Source organism: Xenopus tropicalis, chromosome 2 (genome assembly GCF_000004195.4).
Source record: "Xenopus tropicalis strain Nigerian chromosome 2, UCB_Xtro_10.0, whole genome shotgun sequence".
Taxonomy (NCBI): domain Eukaryota; kingdom Metazoa; phylum Chordata; class Amphibia; order Anura; family Pipidae; genus Xenopus; species Xenopus tropicalis.
The window spans coordinates 6,805,335-6,830,558 of NC_030678.2; the positions used below are offsets into that span (position 1 = coordinate 6,805,335).

Below are 25,224 nucleotides of genomic sequence, written 5' to 3' on the forward strand. Positions count from 1 at the left end.
TGGGTAGTTTGCTGCTCTTATCGAACTACAACACCCAGAATGCACCTGTGGCTTTCAACAAGTCCACTCAGCGCCCTCTTGCGCCTTAAAAACATTGATATATCGCTTGCTTTGTGCATATCTTGCGATGATTGAACTAAAGACGAGTGCAACCTGCAACCCTTTTGCGCAAACTGGACACTTATGGTTTAGGGAGCCATTATGAACAGTATTTCTTATATAAAAATCTTTAATTTTAACACACGGTGGCTCGTTGGTCTAGGGGTATGATTCTCGCTTAGGGTGCGAGAGGTCCCGGGTTCAAATCCCGGACGAGCCCTCCTTTTTGCCCAACGTATTGGCGGCAGTAGAAGTAAAACTGATGAATACAATCTCCTTATTGCACCCACTGCCTTTCCATTACTTATTACGCTTCCCATGATTCATAGCGAACGTACTTCCTACCTACCTGGCGCTGCGGGCGCTTATGAAGTATTTACCGCCAACACTTATAGCGATTTCCTGGTGGAAAGTGACGTTGAGACCGCCGATTGGTAAAAATCTAACATGTGACTAAAGGCCCCAATACATGGGCCGATAGAAGCTGCCGATGTCGGTCCCTTGGTGACATCGCTAAGCGAGCGGATCTTATAGTGTATGGGGACCTTAAGACTTGGCAGCGTTGGCTTTCTTTAGAGAGGCTTGTGGGAGCCGAGCTCTATCAGCTGCAGGGTTGCCAGATTTATTTTCCCAAACCAGTCAGTTCTAAAACCAGCCCCAAACTAGCCAAAAGCCACTTTGAAAGTTGCCCAAAAATAGCCCAATGTGCAATGAAAAAAATGCAAAAACCTGCCTTTGTAAAGTGTATAATGTTGCAGATATGATATACATATGGGTGCGTTGAACTACAACTCCCAGCAGCCCCAAGAGATCCTGAGAGTTATAGCTTAAGGATCAACTGCAGAAAGTAACAAATGGCAGCCCCCCCCCCACACATATAGAGCAGGGAGCAGGTTATAGAGCAGACAGGTTGAGCCTGAATAGAATAGAAATGGGAGCCTCTGTCTATACCAGGGGTCCTCAAACATCTGAACCAAGGGGCCGTATCAAGGGCCCCTAAGACTGTTGGGGGGCTGGACCACCACCACCACGCTACTCCCCCTCCATCGGCGGCTTCAAACTGTGACCCAAACTGGTCGCATTCCCCCCCAAATCCACCCCCCGGCGGCGGCAAACTGTGGTCCAAACTGGTCGCATTCCCCCCCAACCCCTCCCCGCTCCGTTCGTCCGTCCAGTCCACCCTCCCGCTGAGTCCTACCTGTTCTAGTTCCCCCCGCTCAGCCATCCGTCCTCCCTCTCAGCTCCCCAGTCCCTCTCCCCACTGAGTCCTCCTGTGAGGACGCAGCAGGGGGCCGGGTAAATTCCCCTGGGGGGGCCGGACCTGGCCCGCGGGCCGTAGTTTGAGGACCGCTGGGCTATACTGTCCAATTGCATGCTGGGTATTGTAGTTTTATATTAATCCTAGCTGTAGGCTAATTGCTAGATACAAACTACATTACCCAGCATACAAACTACATTACCCAGCATGCAGTGGGACAGGCATGTCAGAGGAATAAAACTGTGACTAGTCTCCAAACAACAAACCCACCAAGGCTCCAAAAAACAGCCCAAATCTGTACCTTGGCGGGTTTGTACTTCCACCTGGGCTCTAAATTAGTAGCCGAATTTGTCAGAAAACCCGCCAACCCTGACCAGGAGTATTAGTATTTATTTGCTTTTAGTGAATTACGTAAGGAAATAGAGGAAACAAGCGGCTCGTTGGTCTAGGGGTATGATTCTCGCTTAGGGTGCGAGAGGTCCCGGGTTCAAATCCCGGACGAGCCCTGGTTTTGTTATAACGTTAATGTGGTGATATAAAGTTGTGGCATCACACAGACAATGGCAGGGGCCCTAAGCAAAACCCCCCAAGGGCCCCCCTCATGATTTATTACAGTCAGGGCTGCTGGTAGCTGTTACCCCCACTATACTATTTCATACCGCCCAACTGTCCCGCTTTCCGCAGCGCATCCCGCTGTCCCGGATAGTTCCATGAATGTCCCGCATTTCCGTAATGGAACTATCCCTGACAGAGGGATGCGCTGGCTGCAGTCAGGCGTTACTCCTCTTCTTCAGCGGCTTCTCTCTATATGCGGCTCCTTGTTGGGCGGAGCCAGGCCCTTTTATAAGGTTGCGCCCGTGCGTATTGACGTCACACGTACCCAGGGGCGCAACCTTATAACAGGGCCTGGCTCCGCCCAACAAGGAGCCGCATATAGAGAGAAGCCGCTGAAGCAGAAGCATGTATGGATGGAGGCACTGTGTATGGGGGGACACTGTGTGGGGGGGGGCTAATGTGTATGGGGGGCTACTGTCTATGGGGGGCTACTGTGTATAGGGGGCTACTGTGTATAGGGGGACACTGTGTATGGGGGGGCTTACTGTGTATGGGGGAACACTGTGTATGGGGGGGCTACTGTGTATGGGGCGGGCTACTGTGTATGGGGGGGCTACTGTGTATGGGGGCTACTGTGTATGGGGGGGCTACTGTGTATGGGGGGAACACTGTGTATGGGGGGGCTACTGTGTATGGGGGAACACTGTGTATGGGGGGCTACTGTGTATGGGGGGCTACTGTGTATGGGGGGAACACTGTGTATGGGGGGGCTACTGTGTATGGGGGGAACACTGTGTATGGGGGGGCTCCTGTGTATGGGGGGAACACTGTGTATGGGGGCTACTGTGTATGGGGGAACACTGTGTATGGGGGGGCTACTGTGTATGGGGAACACTGTGTATGGGGGCTCCTGGTATGGGGGGGCTACTGTGTATGGGGGGAAACACTGTGTATGGGGGGGCTCCTGTGTATGGGGGGGCTCCTGTGTATGGGGGGAACACTGTGTATGGGGGAACACTGTGTATGGGGGGAACACTGTGTATGGGGGGGCTCCTGTGTATGGGGGGGCTCCTGTGTATGGGGGGAACACTGTGTATGGGGGGAACACTGTGTATGGGGGGAACACTGTGTATGGGGGGGCTCCTGTGTATGGGGGGGCTCCTGTGTATGGGGGGAACACTGTGTATGGGGGGGCTACTGTGTATGGGGGGAACACTGTGTATGGGGGGGCTACTAGGAGTTGCTATATTGGTTCCCTTAGGTAGTACAGTATGAGGGTATAGCACATTTGCGTCTGATCCCGCCATTTCATCTATATAAAAGGGGTATTTTTTTAAAAAATGGGGTGTGGTAATTGGGGCGTGGCCACAAAAGTGGGCGTGGTATGCTATTTCCCCTCCAGTTCTATTTATATGGGGTGCATGGCCAGGCTTTAGGGGTACAGGTCTGCCCCACACTGAGCGCTGCATGGAGATAATAAATCAGCGCATTGTTTCCGTGTGGCAGTGATGCCTAGGAGCTATCTGCAGGGAATGAGTGGGGAGCCCAGGCGCTCAGTCTGCACCAATAGCGCCATTCCTGTGCGCCGTTCGAGAACTCAAAGCCTCATGATGAGAGCAAAATAAAAAACCGCTCTGTGGAGCTAAAAACCTAGGGCTCGTCCGGGATTTGAACCCGGGACCTCTCGCACCCGAAGCGAGAATCATACCCCTAGACCAACGAGCCGCCTGCTAGATTTCCTTAGCGCCATCAGTTCTTTAACTCGTCACATGCCGAGCGCTCCAGCAAGACTTCCGCTCCGCCATCTTGGTACTCCCGCTGAGGCGGCTGTCTAGGGGAAGACGCGTTCGCTCCTTTATAAGCAGGCGTTGTTTGGAGGCTACGATATTAATAACGTATAGAGGAAAGAGATGTTTGGGTAAGGGATGAGCTGTGCCGGCCTAGTTCTTTCCGGTAATGTTGGTGTGGCGCTGCGAAGATTGGCGGGTGTAGTAATATGGCCGCCGAGCCGCTGTCTGTGTGGTGCAGGGATTATAAGTGGGTGTAGCAATATGGCCGCCGAGCCGCTGTCTGTGTGGTGCAGGGATTATAAATGGGTGTAGCAATATGGCCGCCGAGCCGCTGTCTGTGTGGCGCAGGGATTGTAAGTGGGTGTAGCAATATGGCCGCCGAGCCGCTGTCTGTGTGGCGCAGGGATTGTAAGTGGGTGTAGCAATATGGCCGCCGAGCCGCTGTCTGTGTGGCGCAGGGATTATAAGTGGGTGTAGCAATGTGGCCGCCGAGCCGCTGTCTGTGTGGCGCAGGGATTGTAAATGGGTGTAGCAATGTGGCCGCGGTTCAGTGCAATTCCTAATGGGGGGAACGCTTGATGTAGAGAAACGTTCAGCTCCCTTGTCAGACTGAAGTCTGGTTATGGAGACCCGTCACCCCCCCCCCCGTCCTACCTTCATGCACTGACATTGCCAATAATACCTCTCGCTCGTCTGTGTGGGGGCTTCGTACAGTCACACAGTAGCGGCCGCCATTCCTCCCAGTAACTCACTGACTCTCTGCTTCTCTCTCCATAGTTTCCAGTTTTGTAAACCGACCAACTGCTTAAAAGTAACGGCCCTTGTCTCCCACCGTGACCCGCTCCCTCTGTGCTTGTGCGGCAAAGCCAGGAGCTCTGCTGGGGGGCCCCCATCATCCGTGTCTGGGCTCCAAACATATCCTTCCTATACTTCTTACCCTCTCTTTCCTGCGTTAATATCGTTATTACAGAAGGAACAGGTTAACTGCCTACCTTTATATAGTCCCACTCAGCCTTGTGCCTTTATATGGGCACAGAACCCCTCGGTGACTGCTAATATCCTTATCATTTACAGTAGGGGGTACACTATCCCTTATAATACATGAGTGATACTCAGAGTTCCCTGTATAACTCAGCCTGCAGCCTTGTGCCTTTATATGGGGGGCACAGAACCCCTCGGTGACTGCTAATATCCTTATCATTTACAGTAGGGGGTACACTATCCCTTATAATACATGAGTGATACTCAGAGTTCCCTGTATAACTCAGCCTGCAGCCTTGTGCCTTTATATGGGGGGCACAGAACCCCTCAGTGACTGCTAATATCCTTATCATTTACAGTAGGGGGGTACATTATCCCTTATAATACATGAGTGATACTCAGAGTTCCCTGTATAACTCAGCCTGCAGCCTTGTGCCTTTATATGGGGGGCACAGAACCCCTCAGTGACTGCTAATATCCTTATCATTTACAGTAGGGGGGTACATTATCCCTTATAATACATGAGTGATACTCAGAGTTCCCTGTATAACTCAGCCTGCAGCCTTGTGCCTTTATATGGGCACAGAACCCCTCAGTGACTGCTAATATCCTTATCATTTACAGTAGGGGGTACATTATCCCTTATAATACATGAGTGATACTCAGAGTTCCCTGTATAACTCAGCCTGCAGCCTTGTGCCTTTATATGGGGGGCACAGAACCCCTCAGTGACTGCTAATATCCTTATCATTTACAGTAGGGGGTACATTATCCCTTATAATACATGAGTGATACTCAGAGTTCCCTGTATAACTCAGCCTGCAGCCTTGTGCCTTTATATGGGCACAGAACCCCTCAGTGACTGCTAATATCCTTATCATTTACAGTAGGGGGTACAGTATCCCTTATAATACATGAGTGATACTCAGAGTTCCCTGTATAACTCAGCCTGCAGCCTTGTGCCTTTATATGGGCACAGAACCCTCAGTGACTGCTAATATCCTTATCATTTACAGTAGGGGGTACAGTATCCCTTATAATACATGAGTGATACATAATTCCAGGAGATTTGTGAGAGCATAGGAAGGGAGAGGCCGACACAGAATGAAGGATGAATGACACAGATCTGTACAAATGATTTGCGTTTATTTTCTCTTTCATTTACAGTCAAGTTTTCTTTTTATGTTTATAAACAAAACGTTCAGATTGAGCTCAATGGAAGCAGCTCTTTACCTTGTATAATTCCAAAGAAGAATATTCGCACAACACAATATAAGCCACTCGCCCCCCCATATCAGGTAGGAGACGCTTTACCCGCGTGTAGAAAGCTGAAGGCAGGAAATCTCTGCCCTAAATTCTGTAGGATAAATAGTTAAACTGGGGGGTACAGTCACATTGGGCTAATGACACAGGAATTAATATGAATTGATGCCATTAGGCGCTGAAACACACATTTGAGCTTTGAGAATGATCCCCCTATGTGATAGGACAGACAGGTAAACAAGTAAATGTATGAATTCTGAACCTGAGAAATCCCAGCACTATAAAATGGAGTGAGTCGGAAATGGGATGTATATATAGAAGTTGGTCAGTCCGGCCTCAGGTTGAATGCCTTTAAAGTATGGGGGTCCGGGAGGTATAGTGGGTCCTAGAGGGGCACTGACTGATAAGCAATTCCATCAAAAATGCCAAAAAGTTTAAGGGCCCCTAAACGCATTTTGCCGTGGGGCCCCGTATGTTGTAGTGGTCAGTGGTAAGGGGGCCTTGGGTTTTGGGCGGATAGTCCCCGACTCACTGACTGTCTGGGTACCTGGATCAATTCTCTCATCCCCCCCATTACCCCAGTTAAAAGATTTTCTCCCCCTGACTTGGTTGATCCGCTCACTGCTGGTTTTGCAGGTTCCCGGGTCAGGTTAGAAACACACAACTTGCCGTTAGGGGTGGGGGCAGGGAAGGAGCCTAGCGGGTTCCCGGGTCAGGTTAGAAACACACAACTTGCCGTTAGAGGCGGGGACAGGGAAGGAGCCTAGCGGGTTCCTGGGTCAGGTTAGAAACACACAACTTGCCGTTAGGGGCGGGGACAGGGAAGGAGCCTAGCTGGTTCCTGGGTCAGGTTAGAAACACACAACTTGCCGTTAGGGGCGGGGGCAGGGAAGAAGCCTAGCGGGTTCCCGGGTCAGGTTAGAAACACACAACTTGCCGTTAGGGGTGGGGGCAGGGAAGGAGCCTAGCGGGTTCCCGGGTCAGGTTAGAAACACACAACTTGCCGTTAGGGGTGGGGGCAGGGAAGGAGCCTAGCGGGTTCCCGGGTCAGGTTAGAAACACACAACTTGCCGTTAGAGGCGGGGACAGGGAAGGAGCCTAGCGGGTTCCTGGGTCAGGTTAGAAACACACAACTTGCCGTTAGGGGCGGGGACAGGGAAGGAGCCTAGCTGGTTCCTGGGTCAGGTTAGAAACACACAACTTGCCGTTAGGGGCGGGGGCAGGGAAGAAGCCTAGCGGGTTCCTGGGTCAGGTTAGAAACACACAACTTGCCGTTAGGGGTGGGGGCAGGGAAGGAGCCTAGCGGGTTCCTGGGTCAGGTTAGAAACACACAACTTGCCGTTAGGGGCGGGGACAGGGAAGGAGCCTAGCGGGTTCCTGGGTCAGGTTAGAAACACACAACTTGCCGTTAGGGGCGGGGACAGGGAAGGAGCCTAGCGGGTTCCCGGGTCAGGTTAGAAACACACAACTTGCCGTTAGGGGCGGGGACAGGGAAGGAGCCTAGCGGGTTCCCGGGTCAGGTTAGAAACACACAACTTGCCGTTAGGGGCGGGGACAGGGAAGGAGCCTAGCGGGTTCCCGGGTCAGGTTAGAAACGCACAATTTGCCGTTAGATGCGGGGGCAGGAAAAGAGCCTAGCGGGTTCCCGGGTCAGGTTAGAAACGCACAAATTGATCAATCACGTCTGATCAGTGATCTGATTCACTAGGTGTGTATACGAGTCATTGGCTCAGGGAACGGTTACCTGAATCAGTGCAAGTAGGCCGGGCTTTTCTAGGTGTCTCTCCTGACCCAACCTGGAGATAACCTTGTGGGCATAACGAGGAAAAAAAATGTATACAAAATAGTAGATTTTGAAAACAATCTGTTTTCAGAACTAACTGTTGCCTTCTCAAGGCCTGTATGGCTATCCATCAAAAAAAGGCTGTAAATCCCACCAGATGAGGTCCTCGTTGGGTGGTGCATCGGCAAAGGCCCCACGTTAGGCAATGATTGCCAAATAAAGGTAAGGCCATCTTCTAACCTACTTTCTAGATGCCTCAAATGTGGCAACTGTTGGGTGAAGCCAATTAATCTCCGGATATTGCCATGATGGACCACAAAGTCTCAATAACCCATTTCTTATGTTTTTGTATGTAAAAGCAGCACTATCTGAGGCTATGTGCGCAGTAGGATAGACATGTTTGGGAACACATTGGTGGTGCTGGGTGAAATGACTTGCACCGAAACACTAGAAAGAAACACTAGTCTACATGTAGCAGCTAATGAGGACCTTGACTGAACAAGATGGAAGCTTGGGGAGCTGCAGACGATTGGTTCCTTCTGTGGTCTTATTGCCCTTACTAAGGACATGGGCGTTACCTGAAGCCTTCAGAGATATTTCCAGAAGACCATGTTATTAGAGGAGAAGGAAAGTCATTTTGGCATTTTACTACCAATGGATTCACCACATTAGAGCCACCTAGAACAATATATTTATTCAGCAGAAAGCTTTACTATATCTGAGTAAAGAGCCCTAGAAGCTCCCTCCGGTTACAGCTGCCATTTTAGCTTGGTCTTGGTAGCTTCCTGCTGCAGTTATAGCCGTTGGAAGCTCAGATCACACATTCCTAAGGGAGGGGGGAGTGAGTTCTTATGGGAGGGAGAGAGGAGAGAACTGGGCAGACTCAAGCCCCAAACCCGAAGGAGCCCTAAAAGAGAGGAAGTCTGATAACGATGAACATGAAGGAGACAAGAAATCCTGTGTTTCTTTGGATAGAGGACTCTGTGAGTGCTTATGGCTGTATTTACACAGACCTTTCTGATAAAGCTTACTTGGTTTCTACCTTTCCTTCTCCTTTAATATAAGTCTTTATGGCACCCTGATGCTGAATAGAGGGTGGGTTAATAATCAGACGTCTCCTCCTTGCAGTCTGGTGTTTTGCCAAAGAAACCGCCATTGATTGCCGTCATTCATAGGGCTGTCCATGTGTACTCAATAAACAAACCTGACCTACTCTTTGAATGTATCATCTGACCATTGAGGGTAAAGCACGCCCAGATCTATGTAAAGTAGCAGTGAGCCCATAATACTTTGTGCTGTGGATATTGCCGATCTTCCGTCCCATTATAAAGCAGCGCCGGGCAAGATCCGCCGACTCGTTCCAAAATGATAAATAACGACAGTTAGTAAATACTGACAAGTAGAATATGCGCTGCAGCATTTGGCTCCTCCCTCCATTGAGTTACTTATTTATCTCTCAGCAGGAACAGTCTCACTGGTGATTCCTACACTCGGAGGTCGGACCTACTCAGAATTCCCACAAGGAGGATCCCACTCACCATCCGTGTTTGTACAAAGTCATTGCTGGGAACACAGCAGAGAATTGAGCCAAGCTTTAGCCACCAATGGGATATGGCCTCCGTTATTGTTCACTTTGAGGCTTCTCTTTCTCCAGTTCATCCTAAATGGAAGGGAAACAGGGTAAGCACCTTCTATAGGGGAACAGAATACCTTGTTTATTTATTGGGCCGTAAGGTGGCCATACACGGGCAGATCTCAGCCGCCAATTCAGGTTCTTCAGACCAATTTGGCTGCTTATCTGCCCATGTATGGCCCATGGGCTTACCCGACCAATATCTGGCCTAAATACGCCCACTTCTTGATGGGGCAGGTTTGATTTTCCTATCAAATTGAGGATGCAGTCTGATGGCCCATATACCTGCCATCTTAATTATATTGTTTGGCCCTAGTACCAAACGATCAAAGTAGCGCAATATCACCCACCTTAGGTGAGGTCGCCAAATGAGCAGATCTTAGGGTGAAGACACACAGAGCTACTAGTGGCAACTACTTTTTAATGGCTACTAATCTCCCGAAAATCCCCTGCCATAGACAATACTGAGAATTGCCTCTGCTAAAGCACAATTCAGCAGGAACAGCCCCCTAAGTTTGCCCATAGCCTGTACAGAGAGATACCATAAAACTATAGCAGCATAGGGATTCCCCTGTACTAAGCACAATTCAGCAGGAACAGCCCCCTAAGTTTGCCCATAGCCTGTACAGAGAGATACCATAAAACTATGGCACATAGGGATTCCCCTGTACTAAGCACAATTCAGCAGCAACAGCCCCCTAAGTTTGCTCATAGCCTGTACAGAGAGATACCATAAAACTATGGCACATAGGGATTCCCCTGTACTAAGCACAATTCAGCAGCAACAGCCCCCTAAGTTTGCCCATAGCCTGTACAGAGAGATACCATAAAACTATGGCACATAGGGATTCCCCTGTACTAAGCACAATTCAGCAGGAACAGCCCCCTAAGTTTGCTCATAGCCTGTACAGAGAGATACCATAAAACTATGGCACATAGGGATTCCCCTGTACTAAGCACAATTCAGCAGGAACAGCCCCCTAAGTTTGCTCATAGCCTGTACAGAGAGATACCATAAAACTATGGTACATAGGGATTCCCCTGTACTAAGCACAATTCAGCAGGAACAGCCCCCTAAGTTTGCTCATAGCCTGTACAGAGAGATATCATAAAACGATGCCAGTATATAGAGGCAGTTATAAGGAATAGTAGATGTGCATTTATTCTACTTACCTCTCCACTAGATTTACTCCCTACTACATCCGTATCCTTTCCCGGCAGGTCACATGGCTTCTCCCCTGTGGGTTCCATGTTGGTTGAACCCGTAGGTGTAATGGTCGGCTCTTTGGGATCTGATTCATTTATTGTGGTTTCTTTTTCACAGTCCTTTTTAGTATCTCCCTCTTCCTTATTTACTTCTGACTCCCCTTTCTCTTCCGTCACCTTCCCATCCCCTGACTCTTCTGCTTCACTTTTCTCTGCTGAATCTCCCGTTGGGTTTGGTGTTTCCTCCTGGGTCTCAGTGACCGACTCCTCCATGTTCTGCTTTCCCTTTGGGTCAAACACATCATCTGTTTCTTGGGGTTTCTCCCCATTTTCTTTTGGAGTTTTACTTGTATCTACTTCATCCTCCGTCCCAAACTCTGTCTGGGATTTGCGGAACCTTCGGCTCGGGGGTCTGCGCTTTATGGAGCCTTTTGTACGAAGCTGCACAGTGAAAATACACATCAGTATCTCTGCTATCTTGGGGTGCTTATTTATACCCCTGGAACTATAGCGGGTTGACTGTTACCCCAATGTTTCTATATATCTGTAACCTTGTTATGGGCTAAGGGGGCCCAGCCTGAAGGCCAGTTAGGGGGGGATTTGGGGTGAGTGCTTATTTGTGCCCTGGGTACCCCTGGAACTATAGCGGGGTGACTGTTACCCCAATGTTTCTATATATCTGTAACCTTGTTATGGGCTAAGGGGGCCCAGCCTGAAGGCCAGTTAGGGGGGGATTTGGGGGTGAGTGCTTATTTGTGCCCTGGGTACCCCTGGAACTATAGCGGGGTGACTGTTACCCCAATGTTTCTATATATCTGTAACCTTGTTATGGGCTAAGGGGGCCCAGCCTGAAGGCCAGTTAGGGGGGGATTTGGGGTGAGTGCTTATTTGTGCCCTGGGTACCCCTGGAACTATAGCAGGGTGACTGTTACCCCAATGTTTCTATATATCTGTAACTTTGTTATGAATTATGGGGGGGGTCAGATAGGGGGAGATTTGGGGTGCTCATACCATCAGTTTGCTAACACATTATTCCTCTGATCTAAGCTCAGTTTAGCAGTTACAATGTACAGCAGGTTTCCAGACTTATGTTCAAGACTGCCTTTGCAATTAAAGTACAGACAGGACTAAATGTGTTTATCTGTTACACATATATTTGGGGAATTTATCAACACTGGGCAAATTTGCTCCTGGTCAGTAACCCATGACAACCAATGGAACTGTTGCGTTCACTGTTCCACCTGCAGCTGGCTGAAAAAGCCAATCACTGGTTGCTATGGGTTACTGCCCATATGCAGCTTTGTCCAGTGTTGATAAATGACCCCCACTGACCCATCTTGCACCCAATGATGAAAAAGCCAACAGGGCCCTTTTGTGGCTCACACTCTGTATAAACCTCCCTAGAAAAAGGAACAGCCAATACGATAGGAGCTTTGTGATTAGTAATTAGTATATTGTGAAGCATCACCTTAGCGGTACTCAGGGTATGGGCGCCCTCTGGTGGTTTTTCAAAACTGACAGGACCTTCGTCTGATTCGCTGGAACGAGGTTGGATCCCTGGGCTGCCGGGAGTTAATGGGGGGCTGCTGAACGGAGAGGTCATCACTTTCAGGCCGGGGCTCTTCGGCGACCCTATGCCCCCTGGTAGAAACACAACTGGTTGAAAAGCCAAATTGGCCTGTAAGGGTTACAAAGGAAGAATTTGTTATGTAGGAATGTACAGCCTATAGGCACACACACATTTCTAGCCTGTAACATGTCCTACTGTGACTTGCCAACATATTTCTCCCCAGCAGAGGGCACCCTTGCCCCAAGGACAAAGTACCACTGGTGCAAAAGTGCATCATTGTCTTCCCTGAGCAAGTGCTGTATGTTTGTATGTACTCACTTTGGCCTCAGTCTTGATTGGCCATTATGAGCAAAGATCCGTTAAGTGACCCGCCCAAGTGAGAGGGTTAAATATTCTCCTTGGAGCTCAAAAATGTATTATCTTTGCAGTTTTTAAATGGGGGTCACTGACCCTGGCAACCAAAAAACTATTGCTCTGTGAGACTCCAGTTTTATTGTTATTGTTACTTTTTTAACTTTCTTTTCTATTCAGCCCCTCCCCTATTCATATATCAGTCTCTGACCTAAACCACTCCCTGGTTGCTAAGGTAACTTGGGCCCTAGCAACCAAATCACCACTGACACAGAACTGGAGAGCTTCTGAACTGAAAAGGAAATAACTAAAAAAACGACAAATGATAAAAAATTAAGACCAATTGCAAATTGTCTCAGAATATTACTCTCTGCAGCGTACTAGAGATACCAGGGAACCCCATGTCACTCACCTGAAGCTTCTCTATACGGGGAGAACTTTTCACTTTGATTTTGGGCTGCACACAAGCTGGCGGGGAGACTCGCTAGATACAAAAGGGAACAAACTGAATAAAATGCAGTCAGACTTTTGTTTTCAGGTCACAAAACTTACATAAATTGCGAAAGTTACATGTGAGGTTACGTTAAAACTTACGCAAATTGCGTAACTTAAGCAAAAGTTGCCTAGCAACTGACGTAACTTGCGTAGAAACTTAGGTGACTTGCATAGAAGCAAAAGACAATGCAGAGAAGGGCAAACACCACTCACCCCCAATGAAATTTTGGTACTACATGCTTGTGTTCATGGGGGGCCCCATATAAATAACGTATGTGGGGCCCCAAAGTTTCTGATGGCGGCCCTGCTTTGGGGTGCATATGTGGCACAGCAGCACTATGCCTATTTAATAGGGTTACTTTGCTTCATAGTTTAAAAAATCATGATAATGTTATTACAAAATAGTTATATATTTGAACTGCAGTACCATTTCTCACCAGAGGTGGCAAACCACCTATTTTTTTAATTGGACTGCATTGTAATAGATCCAGGATCTTTGGGGGCATTTACTGTGTCCCCTGGCAGAAGTGTAAAACTACTAAGGGGTGCAAGAGGCCATGACACATGAGGTTAATGCGTGCTGCAGACTACAGGTACTACTGTGCAGCCATGGGAAAGGGGACTTTTCATATGTCTTGTTGTAGGGGGTGAGGGGGCAACTCAGTCCAGGAACCTTTTAACTGTAGACATGGGGGTTACATAGTGGAACTTACCTCTCCGTCATTGTGTACAACCTCGGGCTTGTGCAAGGGCAGGGAGCAGGGGGGTTTCCTTCGAGTTGGTTTTTGGGGAGGTATCTAGAAAGAGATTCAGTGACTTATCAATCAGCAATACTCACCAGTGAGAACCAGCAGTGCAGAAATATAAGCACACAGACACCGCTGTCGAGCAATGACATTTACACATAGCTATAAACCCTCAAGCCAGATATTGGTCAGGGGGTGCCTGTCGGTGGTGCCCATACATGGCCAGATAAGCTGCCTTACACGGGCTGAAATCTGCCTGTGTAAGGCCACCTTTGCTCTGCAGCAGGAAGCTGTGCTATGGATAAAGAAGGAGAAGCAAACTACAGAAATCCCTGGTTGCACAGGCCTCAGTGCTATGTCTCTTGCACCCAACCAGAAGCTGTGGCACTGCCAGGCTGAATAAGGCAGAAAACTGTTTTTTGGTCGATTTCCCCTTTACGTTTCACCCTGGGGGAGAGAAACAGCCAAATAGTTCTTAAACCGCAAAGACTGATAAATTCAGGCCCAGCTGCAGAGTTGCTCAGACTGTTTCTCTGCGTCATTCCTATATCTAACGTATCTGCCCCCCCCCCCCCATAACACAAACACTGACAGTTCCTGCTGGACTAAGCTATTAATGAAAACGTCCCGAGCCCTGATCCTATGCAGCCGGGACGCCCAGCGCACAAACATCGCCATTTGCTTCTTGCAGCAATGTCATTATTATTTCATAAATGCTTTGGGTTTCTTCCTGTACGTTCCATTAAATAGGCAAAGAAACACACATTCTCCATTTGTTTTGCAGGGTTACCTCTTTCCTTGGGGTGTTGCGCTGCTCCCCAAATATCCCAGCAAGCTTTGCCACAGATGGAACTGGGGTCTCCTCCGCTGAACCGACATCCACTGGTTTCCCCTGCGGCACAAATGGGAATTCATGCAATCCAATGGATATATTAGGGTAAATATAATGTATAAATGAAAACGCATTACATGGCAAACCAGAGCTGTGCAGTGTTCTGTTACCTATGGTTGGACATTGGCTGCAGTAATGCGGCCCATTAGTCCAATGCAGAAGATCCCCGGTGAGTTTTAGGGTTCAAGTCCCAAGCCAGGGGTACCCATGGTGCTTCCTAGGGGTTTGGGCACACAGGAAGCTATACTCTCATCCATTTATGTCTATTTCAAGGGAAAGTAAACTAAAGCAGTACTTATATCTGGCTCCCTTCCCATGGCCCATCAAGGAAATACAATATATCTCACTATTTATTCATCACCCAATGGGGGAAAAGCCAAAACTTCGTTGGGAAACCTCTTGATGCCTCCAGCAGGACCGCGTTATCATTCCTGTGCCAGGGACATTGCACAATATAAATTCTCAGACATGAGGTCAGGAGGGACATCCTCGCCACGTCCTCGAGGGGGGACTGTTTATCTTAGAGCATTCCGTCCATTGTGACTTTTCTCTATTATTTCATGAGATCATTTCTGTTTGTCCCCTCCTCCCCGCCGCTCCTTCAGCATGGCAGTGCTTGAAATATTAAGAATTCTCTAAATACTCAATAGAACAAGGGCCCTAAGGCTTCCAACAGCCAATTACAAAAAATTTCCAGACTTTTTGGCCTTAAAAGTCATCTCTCTTCCCCCTTCCCCAGCCAAATTCTGGGTTTAGTTATGGGAAAGTATGTTTATAATGTATATTAGATTCTTTTCCTTTTTTATGTCACTAGTATGGCTTGGATGTGCTGTTAAGCGCTAAAGATTACGGTTTGGGGTACCTAGATCAATAATACCCCCTCTCGGAGTAACCTTGGTGGCATAGATAGAGGGTTATATGTTTGGGTACCGCTGCCTCCTGTCCAAACAGCCTACACCATTTTATTTAGTGAGAAACTACAAGGTTACCAGTGCCGGAACTAGGGGTAGGCAGAAGAGGCACGTGCCTAGGGTGCCACGGTGGGTAGGGGGTGCAAGGCACCTACTTCTTCTGTCGTCTACCCTTAGTAAAGGCCCTCACAGTTTACTACTTCCCACTCGGGCCGTCATCGGACTGGTCAGGTTTCCTATCGCACCCAAAGAGCTTGGTCCGACACTGACGGACACTGATATTGATACTGTCAGTACAGAGTTGATTCAAGGACTGGGACTGGGCCCATTTCCCTTTTGGAGTCAGAATGGGAATTTTTAAACCACTATCCCCATCCAGTGGTTCACGAGCAACATGTAGGCGGCCATTTTTAAATCTCTGGCTTGGAGGCAACTTTTAGAAGCACACGGACACAGTTTCACTCCAAGCAGAGACTTGCAATCCATATAGAGATACCATATAGCCAATCACGTTCCTTACAGTATATTTTCATGCTTGTGTGGCTCATGAGTAAAAAAGGTGGGGGATCTCTGTTTTTAGCAAATCTGAGATGGTTTCAGAGGGTGTTTTTGCTATTACCTGGATTTATAAAATGTGGACAGAATGTTGAACTTGATGGACATGTGTATTTTCTTCTTTACCCCTTTATTCCTGAACCCTGGCACAGGGGATTCTGCATGATTTGCTTCTTATGTAGTGGAAAGCCATATGGGTGAAGACACACTGGGCTACTAGTAGCAGCTACTTTTTCACAGCTACTAAACCCCAGAAAATACCCTGCCATAGACAATACTGAGAATTGCCTCTGCTAAAACACACACAGAGACAGTTATTAGTAAATGTTCAGCATTGTTTATTTCAGTAGCCACAACAAGTAGCTGCTACTAGTAGCTCTGTGTGTCTTCACCCTATTTGTTCTTCCTCTGGGGCTTCTACTCAAGCACTGAAGATAAATGGCAAATTTTTCCAAATAATACAATAGAATGCATTTCTGTCAAAAAGTATCATGGCACCCAATCTAAAGTGGAAGAACACTAACCTCAACCCAGCGGAACCCTTGTGAAATGAATTGGAACACCAGGCTTGGTGCCCAACATCAGTGCCCAACCTCACTAATGCTCTTGTGGCTGAATGGAACCAACTCCCAGCAACACTGTTCCACCATCTAGTGGGAACCTTCCCAGAAGGGCAGGGGCAGTTATAACAGCAAAGGGAGGAGCAACCCAACTGAACCCCTGTGGGATGAATCGGACCCCCGACTTTGAGCCTGATCCCCAACATCAGTGCCCAACCTCACTAATGCCCTTGTGGCTGAATGGGAGCAACTCCCAGCAACCCTGTTCCACCATCTAGTGGGAACCTTCCCAGAAGGGCAGGGGCAGTTAAAGCAGCAAAGGGAGGGGCAACTCAACTGAACCCCTGTGGGATGAATCGGACCCCCGACTGTGAGCCTGATCCCCAACATCAGTGCCCAACCTCACTAATGCCCTTGTGGCTGAATGGGAGCAACTCCCAGCAACCCTGTTCCAACATCTAGTGGGAACCTTCCCAGAAGGGCAGGGGCAGTTATAGCAGCAAAGGGAGGGGCAACTCAACTGAACCCCTGTGGGATGGAACCCCGACTGTGAGCCTGATTCCCAACATCACTGCCCAACCTCACTAATGCCCTTGGGGCTGAATGGGAGCAACTCCCAGCAACACTGTTCCAACATCTAGTGGGAACCTTCCCAGAAGGGCAGGGGCAGTTATAGCAGCAAAGGGAGGGGCAACTCAACTGAACCCCTGTGGGATGGAACCCCGACTGTGAGCCTGATTCCCAACATCACTGCCCAACCTCACTAATGCTCTTGGGGCTGAATGAGAGCAACTCCCAGCATCCCTGTTCCAACATCTAGTGGGAACCTTCCCAGAAGGGCAGGGGCAGTTAAAGCAGCAAAGGGAGGGGCAACTCAACTGAACCCCTGTGGGATGAATCGGACCCCCGACTGTGAGCCTGATCCCCAATATCAGTGCCCAACCTCACTAATGCTCTTGTGGCTGAATGGGAGCAACTCCCAGCAACAATGTTCCAACATCTAATGGGAACCTTACCAGAAGAGTAGGGGCTGTTGTACCAACAAAGGTGCAACTTCATAATAACCCCCTTGGTTTGGGAATGTTGCGAATGACAGGCATCAGGATACTTTTGGCCATACAGAGTATTATAGATGTAATCATATTGCTACTGTGCTCCAGTATCAGCATACTAACAGCTGTTGATCTGCACAGTATTTGCCCGGCACATTGGCCAGGAAAGATTATAAATAGCTCAGCAGGAGTGGGATGTGGAGATGCCAGCCTACGGGCAGCACCAGGATAATCAGTGCCAGGAACAATTGTGGGACCAATGTCCTTGATGGGATCCCCCAAAATCTGTTTAAAACCAAACCCCCTCATTGCTGGTTATGCTTCACTCTCAGTTATAATCTTATCTGCGCCGAGGCTGCCCAGCCAACCCTCTGAATATTATCACTGTGCGGCAGATAAAGCAATCGCCATGGCACGGGACATGGAGACAACTGGGCGCGTTCATGGGACACCACCAAGTGAGGTCAAGGGAAGAGACATTCCGTAATGGAAATGACACGTCTGATTGCAGCTCTTTGGAGCCATCGCAGAAGGAAATCCAGTTGGGTTACAAAGGCTTCTGTATCGAGTGGGAAACAATCTCGTTTGGCCGGTTCGGAAACTCAGAAATGTCTGGATTCAATCACAAGGTCAGAGCCATGGGGGTCACTGTATATTAATGTGACTCTTTCATGTGAGACTGACTGGAAAACAACTGTATTGGGCCCAGTGGGAGGGGATTGAGGGCCCCAGTCCTGCTTGGGATGTTGGCCTGCCTGCTGTCCTCTGCAGTGAATTGAGGCATGTCTCTGTGGCACAAGGCTATTATTATTATTATTAACATTTATTTATAAAGCGCCAACATACCCCGCAGCGCTGTACAATAAGTGGGTTACATACATTGGACATACAGAGTAACATATAAAGCACCCAATAACCGATACAAGAGAAGAGGGCCCTGCCCAAAAGAGCTTACAATCTACAAGGAGAAAGGGTTGAGACACAAGGTGTGGGAATATATAATATATACATATATATAGGTGCCACACCAGCAACTGACTATATACACTATAATAGCCTTAAGGGTTCCCTCTCCATTCCCACTACCCAGCCATCCCCTACCCTTTAACTTCCCTCCTCCAATCATTGTATCCCCATTGCCTCCTAATGAGCTGCTTCTGTTGTTGCCTCCATTCATTTTCTTTTGTTCTATGGATGCACTGAATCCACTATTTTCAGGATTCGGCCAAACCCCAAATCCTTCGTAAAGGGTTCGGTATAGGTAAGGGTTAAAGAGTGCTGCGTTGTGATTCGGTTTGGCCAGGAGCATGGATTCAGCCAAATCCGAATCCTGCTGAAAAAGGCCAAAAAGGCCGTAATTTTTCCAATCAAACCTCCTTTGCCTGTCCTGTTTTCCACCCATTCCCTGGCTCCAGCCCTACCTACTTCCATCCCGCTCCTGCCTCTGTCTCCACCTACATAGATACCCCTGGTTCCCTTTCTGCACCCCCTCTCCCTCCCACGTAAAGGTGCAATCATCCCATTTACCCCTCTGTCCCTAGAGGCTCAGGTCACACTGGGTGTATATGAAATATACAGTGAAAGGTGCAGCATACATCTAATTGCACTGTATAAGTGAAATAGTATTATTCATAAACAGCTAAAGGAATAAGGAACAGCTGCACTGAGGCTGCTGGGAGATGTAGTGTGGCAATAAGGGCAGAGCCTGGCTATAGCCGGAGACGCCTACAAGAGAATATATTGTAAATGATAGACAAGTTCCTCGAAACAGGCAGATAATATGATCAGGTCCCCCTGCAATCTAGTGCCCTGGAAGCCTAAACTGTAATATAGGATCGTTAGGATTAATTAAAGCTTAGTTGCCTGGACTATAAAAAGAGCATTCCCCCCGCTGGGCTATCACCTTGCAGCTCCACGCTGAGTCAATACAGGGAATGCACATTCCATCCACTGTTTAATGACACATTAAAGTGACAGTTTTGAGGGTGAAGCTATAGAGGAGCCAGACTTTGCAGCTGTTGGGGGGCACAGGAGGTATAGGGGGCCCCGTCTTAATGCTACATGGGAACCCCTTGACTTATGGGGGACTATATGGAAAAATAACATAGTCAAACCCTTATTAGCAGACTTAAAGTATGGAGATCCAAATTACAGATCCCTTATCCGGAAAACCCCAGGATCCAAGCATTCTGGATAACAGATCCCATACCTGTAGCAACGGACTGATCTGTAGTTGCCATGTTAAATGGCCGGCTCCTATTCTCTACACTGATTGGACACCAGGCTCAGTGCTCGAGATGCCTCTAGAGTTGCTGACAAGTTGCAATTGGCTGATTCCTTTCCCCAAAGGGACTTCTGGGAAAAAAGAAGCAGCGATCAATGAGGACCAGAAGTTCTTCTGTGTTTAAATACTGTGTTTAACCTTTTGTTGTAAACACACAGAATAGATACTGAGGAGTTTCTGCTCTAAGCTCTGAAGTGTCTGATCCCATTGTAATCGCCTGAAAGCTGCCAATGAATTGTGGCTTATTCAGGCTTAGAGGTGTATATAATAAGCTTATTAGGGAACAGTTTGTCTAGCTCTTCCCCCCCCCCATAGGAAAAGCTCCTTCAGCAAATGGCTACAGTAACCAGGCAGACCCTCTCTTCTGCATAGTCTGTGCCTGCAGGACTACACTTCCCAGCATCCTCTCCCCCACCAACTCTGCTAGGCATTCTACCTTGGCTGCAGGTTGTCAGTTGTGGCTCCAAGTGCTCAGCATTGGAATCAGTAGGGAGAAATTCCAGGTATCATAGTCATGTAATGTTATAGGAATATTGACATGGGAAACCATGGAAAACAAAACCCATCAGTTAATAGAGCTTCTCCAGCAGAATCCTGCATTGTAATCTGTTTTTCCCATGGGGCTAGCCATATTCTTCATTTCCCAGGGTGCCACAGCCATGTGACCTGTGCTCTGATAAACTTCACTCACACTTTACTGCTGCGCTGCAAGTTGGAGTGATATCCCCCCCCTCACCCCCAGCAGCCGATCAGCAGAACAATGGGAAGGGAGCAAGATAGCAGCTCCCAGTAGGTATCAGAATAGCACTCAATAGTAAGAAATCCAAGTCTGGCTTGGGACTCCTCCAGTTACATGGGAGTAGGAGAAACAATAGGTTAGCTGAAAGCAGTTCTAATGTGTAGCGCTGGCTCCTTCTGAAAGCTCAGACTCAGTCACACTTTTCTGCTGCGCTGCAAGTTGGAGTAATATCCCCCCCCCCTCACCCCCAGCAGCCGATCAGCAGAACAATGGGAAGGGAGCAAGATAGCAGCTCCCAGTAGGTATCAGAATAGTAAGAAATCCAAGTCCGGCTTGGGACTCCTCCAGTTACATGGGAGTAGGAGGAACAATAGGTTAGCTGAAAGCAGTTCTAATGTGTAGCGCTGGCTCCTTCTGAAAGCTCAGACTCAGTCACACTTTTCTGCTGCGCTGCAAGTTGGAGTAATATCCACCCCCCCCCCTCACCCCCAGCAGCCGATCAGCAGAACAATGGGAAGGGAGCAAGATAGCAGCTCCCAGTAGGTATCAGAATAGTAAGAAATCCAAGTCCGGCTTGGGACTCCCCCAGTTACATGGGAGTAGGAGAAACAATAGGTTAGCTGAAAGCCGTTGATAATGAGTGAACTGATCATTCATTTAGGCTGAACAACTGGATCAAATTGACAGAATGCAGGCAGCCGGGATGGGGACCCCATCAATGCACAGATGCACTTCTCACCCCGATGGGATTTTTAAGCACTGATTTCAGACAGGCCCATCTGAGGGTCCCATACACAGGACTGGGACTGAGTTGGTTGGCAGTTATTATTGGCCTGTGTATGTATATATATATAATATATATATATATAATAGTGCTCACAGCCCTGGCCTAACATTCTCCACTAAAAGTGCTCCACAGAGGAGGATGGAAGGACTGGAAGCCACTCCATATGGCATTCTCTGTGTGGTTTGGGATGTGATAGCGCCAGTGGGAACGGCCATGTGATTGTAAATGTGTAGGTCACAAGGGTGAAATAAAACATCCCTGGGCACGGCACCAAAAATTTGTTAATGGGGTCTCATTACTCTTCCCCAGCATTTACTTATATCCCATGTGATCATGGAAATAATTTCACTCAGATACAGACACAAGGGGTCCCAGTACAGAACAGATGCAAGGAACAATGATTACAGTATAATACATAAAACAGAATATCAGTACAGGTATGGGACCCGCTTTCCAGAATGCTGTGGGGTTTTCTGGATAATGGTCTTTCCGTAATTCGGATTTCCTACCTTAAGTCTACTAAAAAAATGATTTAAACAGTAATTAAACCCAATAGGATTGTTTTGCCTCCAATAAGGGTTAATTATATCTTAGTTGGGGTCAAGTACAGGTACTGTTTTATTATTACAGAGAAAAGGGAATCATTTAACCATTAAATAAACCCAATAGGGCTGTTCTGCCCCCAATAAGGGGTAATTATATCTTAGTTGGGATCAAGTACAGGTACTGTTTTATTATTACAGAGAAAAGGGAATCATTTAACCATTAAATAAACCCAATAGGGCTGTTCTGCCCCAATAAGGGGTAATTATATCTTAGTTGGGATCAAGTACAGGTACTGTTTTATTATTACAGAGAAAAGGGAATCATTTAACCATGAAATAAACCCAATAGGGCTGTTCTGCCCCAATAAGGGGTAATTATATCTTAGTTGGGATCAAGTACAGGTACTGTTTTATTATTACAGAGAAAAGGGAATCATTTAACCATGAAATAAACCCAATAGGGCTGTTCTGCCCCCAATAAGGGGTAATTATATCTTAGTTGGGATCAAGTACAGGTACTGTTTTATTATCACAGAGAAAAAGGAAACCATTTTTAAAAATGTGAAATATTTGATTACAATGGAGTCTATGGGAGATGGCCTTTCCGTAATTCAGAACTTTCTGGATAATGGGTTTCAGGATAAGGGGTCCGATACCTGTACAGTATCACTCACTGCTGTAGTACAGTTACAATGTAATCCAGGCCCCAACTATGATTCAAAGTAGGCCCTGGCATTTCAAGTACAAAGAAGCCCCCCAGCAGCCCAATACATAGTGACTGTCTATGGCATCTTATAGCAGCCCCTCTGGCATTTCCCAGAATCTACAGCTTGCCAGTCCGGGCTTGGTGTAATCACAGATATAATATACAGTAAAATACAATGGAGGTATAGAACTATGCAGTACATAACATAGTACAGGTATCGGACCCCTTATCCGGAAACCCGTTATCCAGAAAGCTCCGAATTACGGAATGCCCGTCTCCCATAGACTCCATTTTAATCAAATAATTCAGAATTTTAAAACTGATTTCCTTTTTCTATGTAGAAATAAAACAGAACCTTGTAATTGATTCCAACTAAGATATAATTAATCCTTATTGGATGCAAAACAATCCTATTGGGTTTAATTAATGTTTTATTGATTTTTTGGTAGACTTAAGGTATTGAGATCCAAATTACGGAAAGACCCCTTATCCGGAATACCCTTGGTCCCGAGCATTCTGGATAATGGGTCCTATACCTGTACTATGTACAGTATATAAAAGCATCACTACAGTTCAGTGGCATGATAATGATTCTGTATATTGTTATCCCATAGGCATACAGTCACAGTGACAGAATTGTGCCGTACACTACAATGGAATCACAGTATTATACAGGATCGATATTGGTAAGTACCCAGTAGACTACAGCACAACATATTGGCAATGAGAAAACCCCCTAAAATTTCAATGTTCATGCATTTCCCTATAGGCTGAAGCTCACTCGCTGGGTCCTACAGTACACCCAGGGCACCAGATCCCAACTAGACACTGTTTTCCCCCCACTCTGGGCTCTTGGATAATGGAAATGTATATTGTTTTGCAGTAAAATAGGCATAATGTTACAATGGCATCACAGTATGTACAATATAGCACAGATATATAGATATACAACATAGAGTACATAGGTATATGCAATACAGAACATAGCATAGGTATATGCAGTACTAATGGTGAACACTATGAGCCTGGTATAGTGCAATACTGCAGATATACAGACCACCCATAGGGATGCCATAGCTGTTGTTGATCTGCAAGTCTCAGTATCCAAGGCGATACCGGGAGTTGCAATTCAGCAATAGCGCAAGGGCCATAGCTTGGGCAGTTCTATTCCTCCCTGTGCCTACAGGTATCTGTTGTGGCTCCACTCACAGTGACTGAGATCCCTCTGCGCTCTAAAGATCCACCACCTGAATGCGAAACGCATGGGGCAGGATCCCAGGTCCCTGGAGATTAAAGGGAGGATGTAACAGCTGTGTAATGTGGGTCAGCAGCGAGCATCCCTACTGTGGGAGACAATAAGGAGGCGTCCCTAGGGAGGGGGAAAGCTCACTTCTATTTATAAGAGATGCAGGACATTCTAAAGCAAAGAGGAGACCTTCCCAAAGCTGAGGGTACAGTTAAGCTCCAATCTGACAGTTGAGGTGGGTGGCAAGGGGACGAGAGCAAACATAGCCCGGGAATAAATCTGAAATCACAGTTATAACCTCTCAAAGTGGTATCAACACAGAGGATCTAATAAGCAGTCACGTGGTGTCTAATATAGAGTGACATACCCAGCATTCCTTCCCTGCTGTCAGCTAGCTGTGCTATGTTTAAAGAGACAGCGCTTGGATTCCAGAGACTGCCCCATGAGGGAGTGGCAGAGGCAACGGGATAGAACAGGAGGAGCTCGCTGCTTGGTTGTTGCTAATGATAAATCAGCTGCTGCACCCCCCCCCCCCCCCCCTTAGCTAATACAGAATATTAAAGCGGCAGTATATATATGTTCTTTGTCATCTGAAAGTAAACCACATTTCCATTGCGTTGTGTTTTTCATTTTAACCGTTCTTCTAAACCATAAAGGAACAGTTCAGTGTAAAAATGAAACTGGGTAAAATAAAAAATGTTTTCAATATAGTTAGTTGGGCAAAATTGTAATCTATTAAGGCTGGAGTGGGCAGATGTCTAACATAATAGCCAGAACACTACTTCCTGCTTTACAGCTCTCTAAGCTGTTAGCAGTCAGTAACCAATCAGTGACTTGAGGGGGACCATATGGGACATAACTGTTCACTTGGTCAGATTCAAATGCAAACTATACAAACCTATATCTTACATATCTTACATATAAAGCATATATACCAATATCTATACTGTAGTATATCTATATATACCAATATCTATACTGTAGTATATCTATATATACCAATATCTATACTGTAGTATATCTATATATACCAATATTTATACTGTAGTATATCTATATATACCAATATTTATACTGTAGTATATCTATATATACCAATATTTATACTGTAGTATATCTATCTATATATATATATATATATATATATATATATATATATACCGGTGCTTGGAGAAAGGTACCGCTCACACAGGTCTTAGGTTCAGTGTTGAAGTTTT

At 47.1% G+C, this 25,224-nt stretch overlaps 1 protein-coding gene, 1 long non-coding RNA gene and 3 other non-coding genes across 5 annotated transcripts in view; 3 read left to right on the forward strand and 2 right to left on the reverse strand.

The window, feature by feature from the left end:
* Nucleotides 1-247: 247 nt before the first annotated feature.
* Nucleotides 248-319, forward strand: trnap-agg. The gene has a single exon. It is a non-coding gene; the product is annotated as a tRNA-Pro (tRNA).
* A 1,472-nt stretch (nucleotides 320-1,791) lies between these two features.
* On the forward strand, nucleotides 1,792-1,863 carry trnap-agg. The gene has a single exon. It is a non-coding gene; the product is annotated as a tRNA-Pro (tRNA).
* A 1,702-nt stretch (nucleotides 1,864-3,565) lies between these two features.
* On the reverse strand, nucleotides 3,566-3,637 carry trnap-cgg. Its single transcript has one exon. It is a non-coding gene; the product is annotated as a tRNA-Pro (tRNA).
* Nucleotides 3,638-5,681: 2,044 nt separating this feature from the next.
* Nucleotides 5,682-24,721, forward strand: LOC116408738. The gene is made up of 4 exons (XR_004221190.1): nucleotides 5,682-7,951; nucleotides 9,190-9,409; nucleotides 14,515-14,667; nucleotides 23,376-24,721. It is a non-coding gene; the product is annotated as an uncharacterized LOC116408738 (long non-coding RNA).
* rcsd1 (RCSD domain containing 1) overlaps nucleotides 9,302-25,224 on the reverse strand; it is a 28,247-nt gene continuing 12,324 nt past the window's right edge. Inside the window, exons 2-7 of the mRNA XM_002936239.5 lie at nucleotides 14,521-14,622; nucleotides 13,698-13,781; nucleotides 12,902-12,973; nucleotides 12,037-12,246; nucleotides 10,536-11,009; nucleotides 9,302-9,389 (exon numbers count right to left, since the gene is read on the reverse strand). Of these exons, the coding sequence (XP_002936285.3) occupies nucleotides 9,351-9,389; nucleotides 10,536-11,009; nucleotides 12,037-12,246; nucleotides 12,902-12,973; nucleotides 13,698-13,781; nucleotides 14,521-14,622 (981 nt within the window). The 3' untranslated portion in view covers nucleotides 9,302-9,350. The remainder of the gene's footprint in view (nucleotides 9,390-10,535; nucleotides 11,010-12,036; nucleotides 12,247-12,901; nucleotides 12,974-13,697; nucleotides 13,782-14,520; nucleotides 14,623-25,224) is intronic.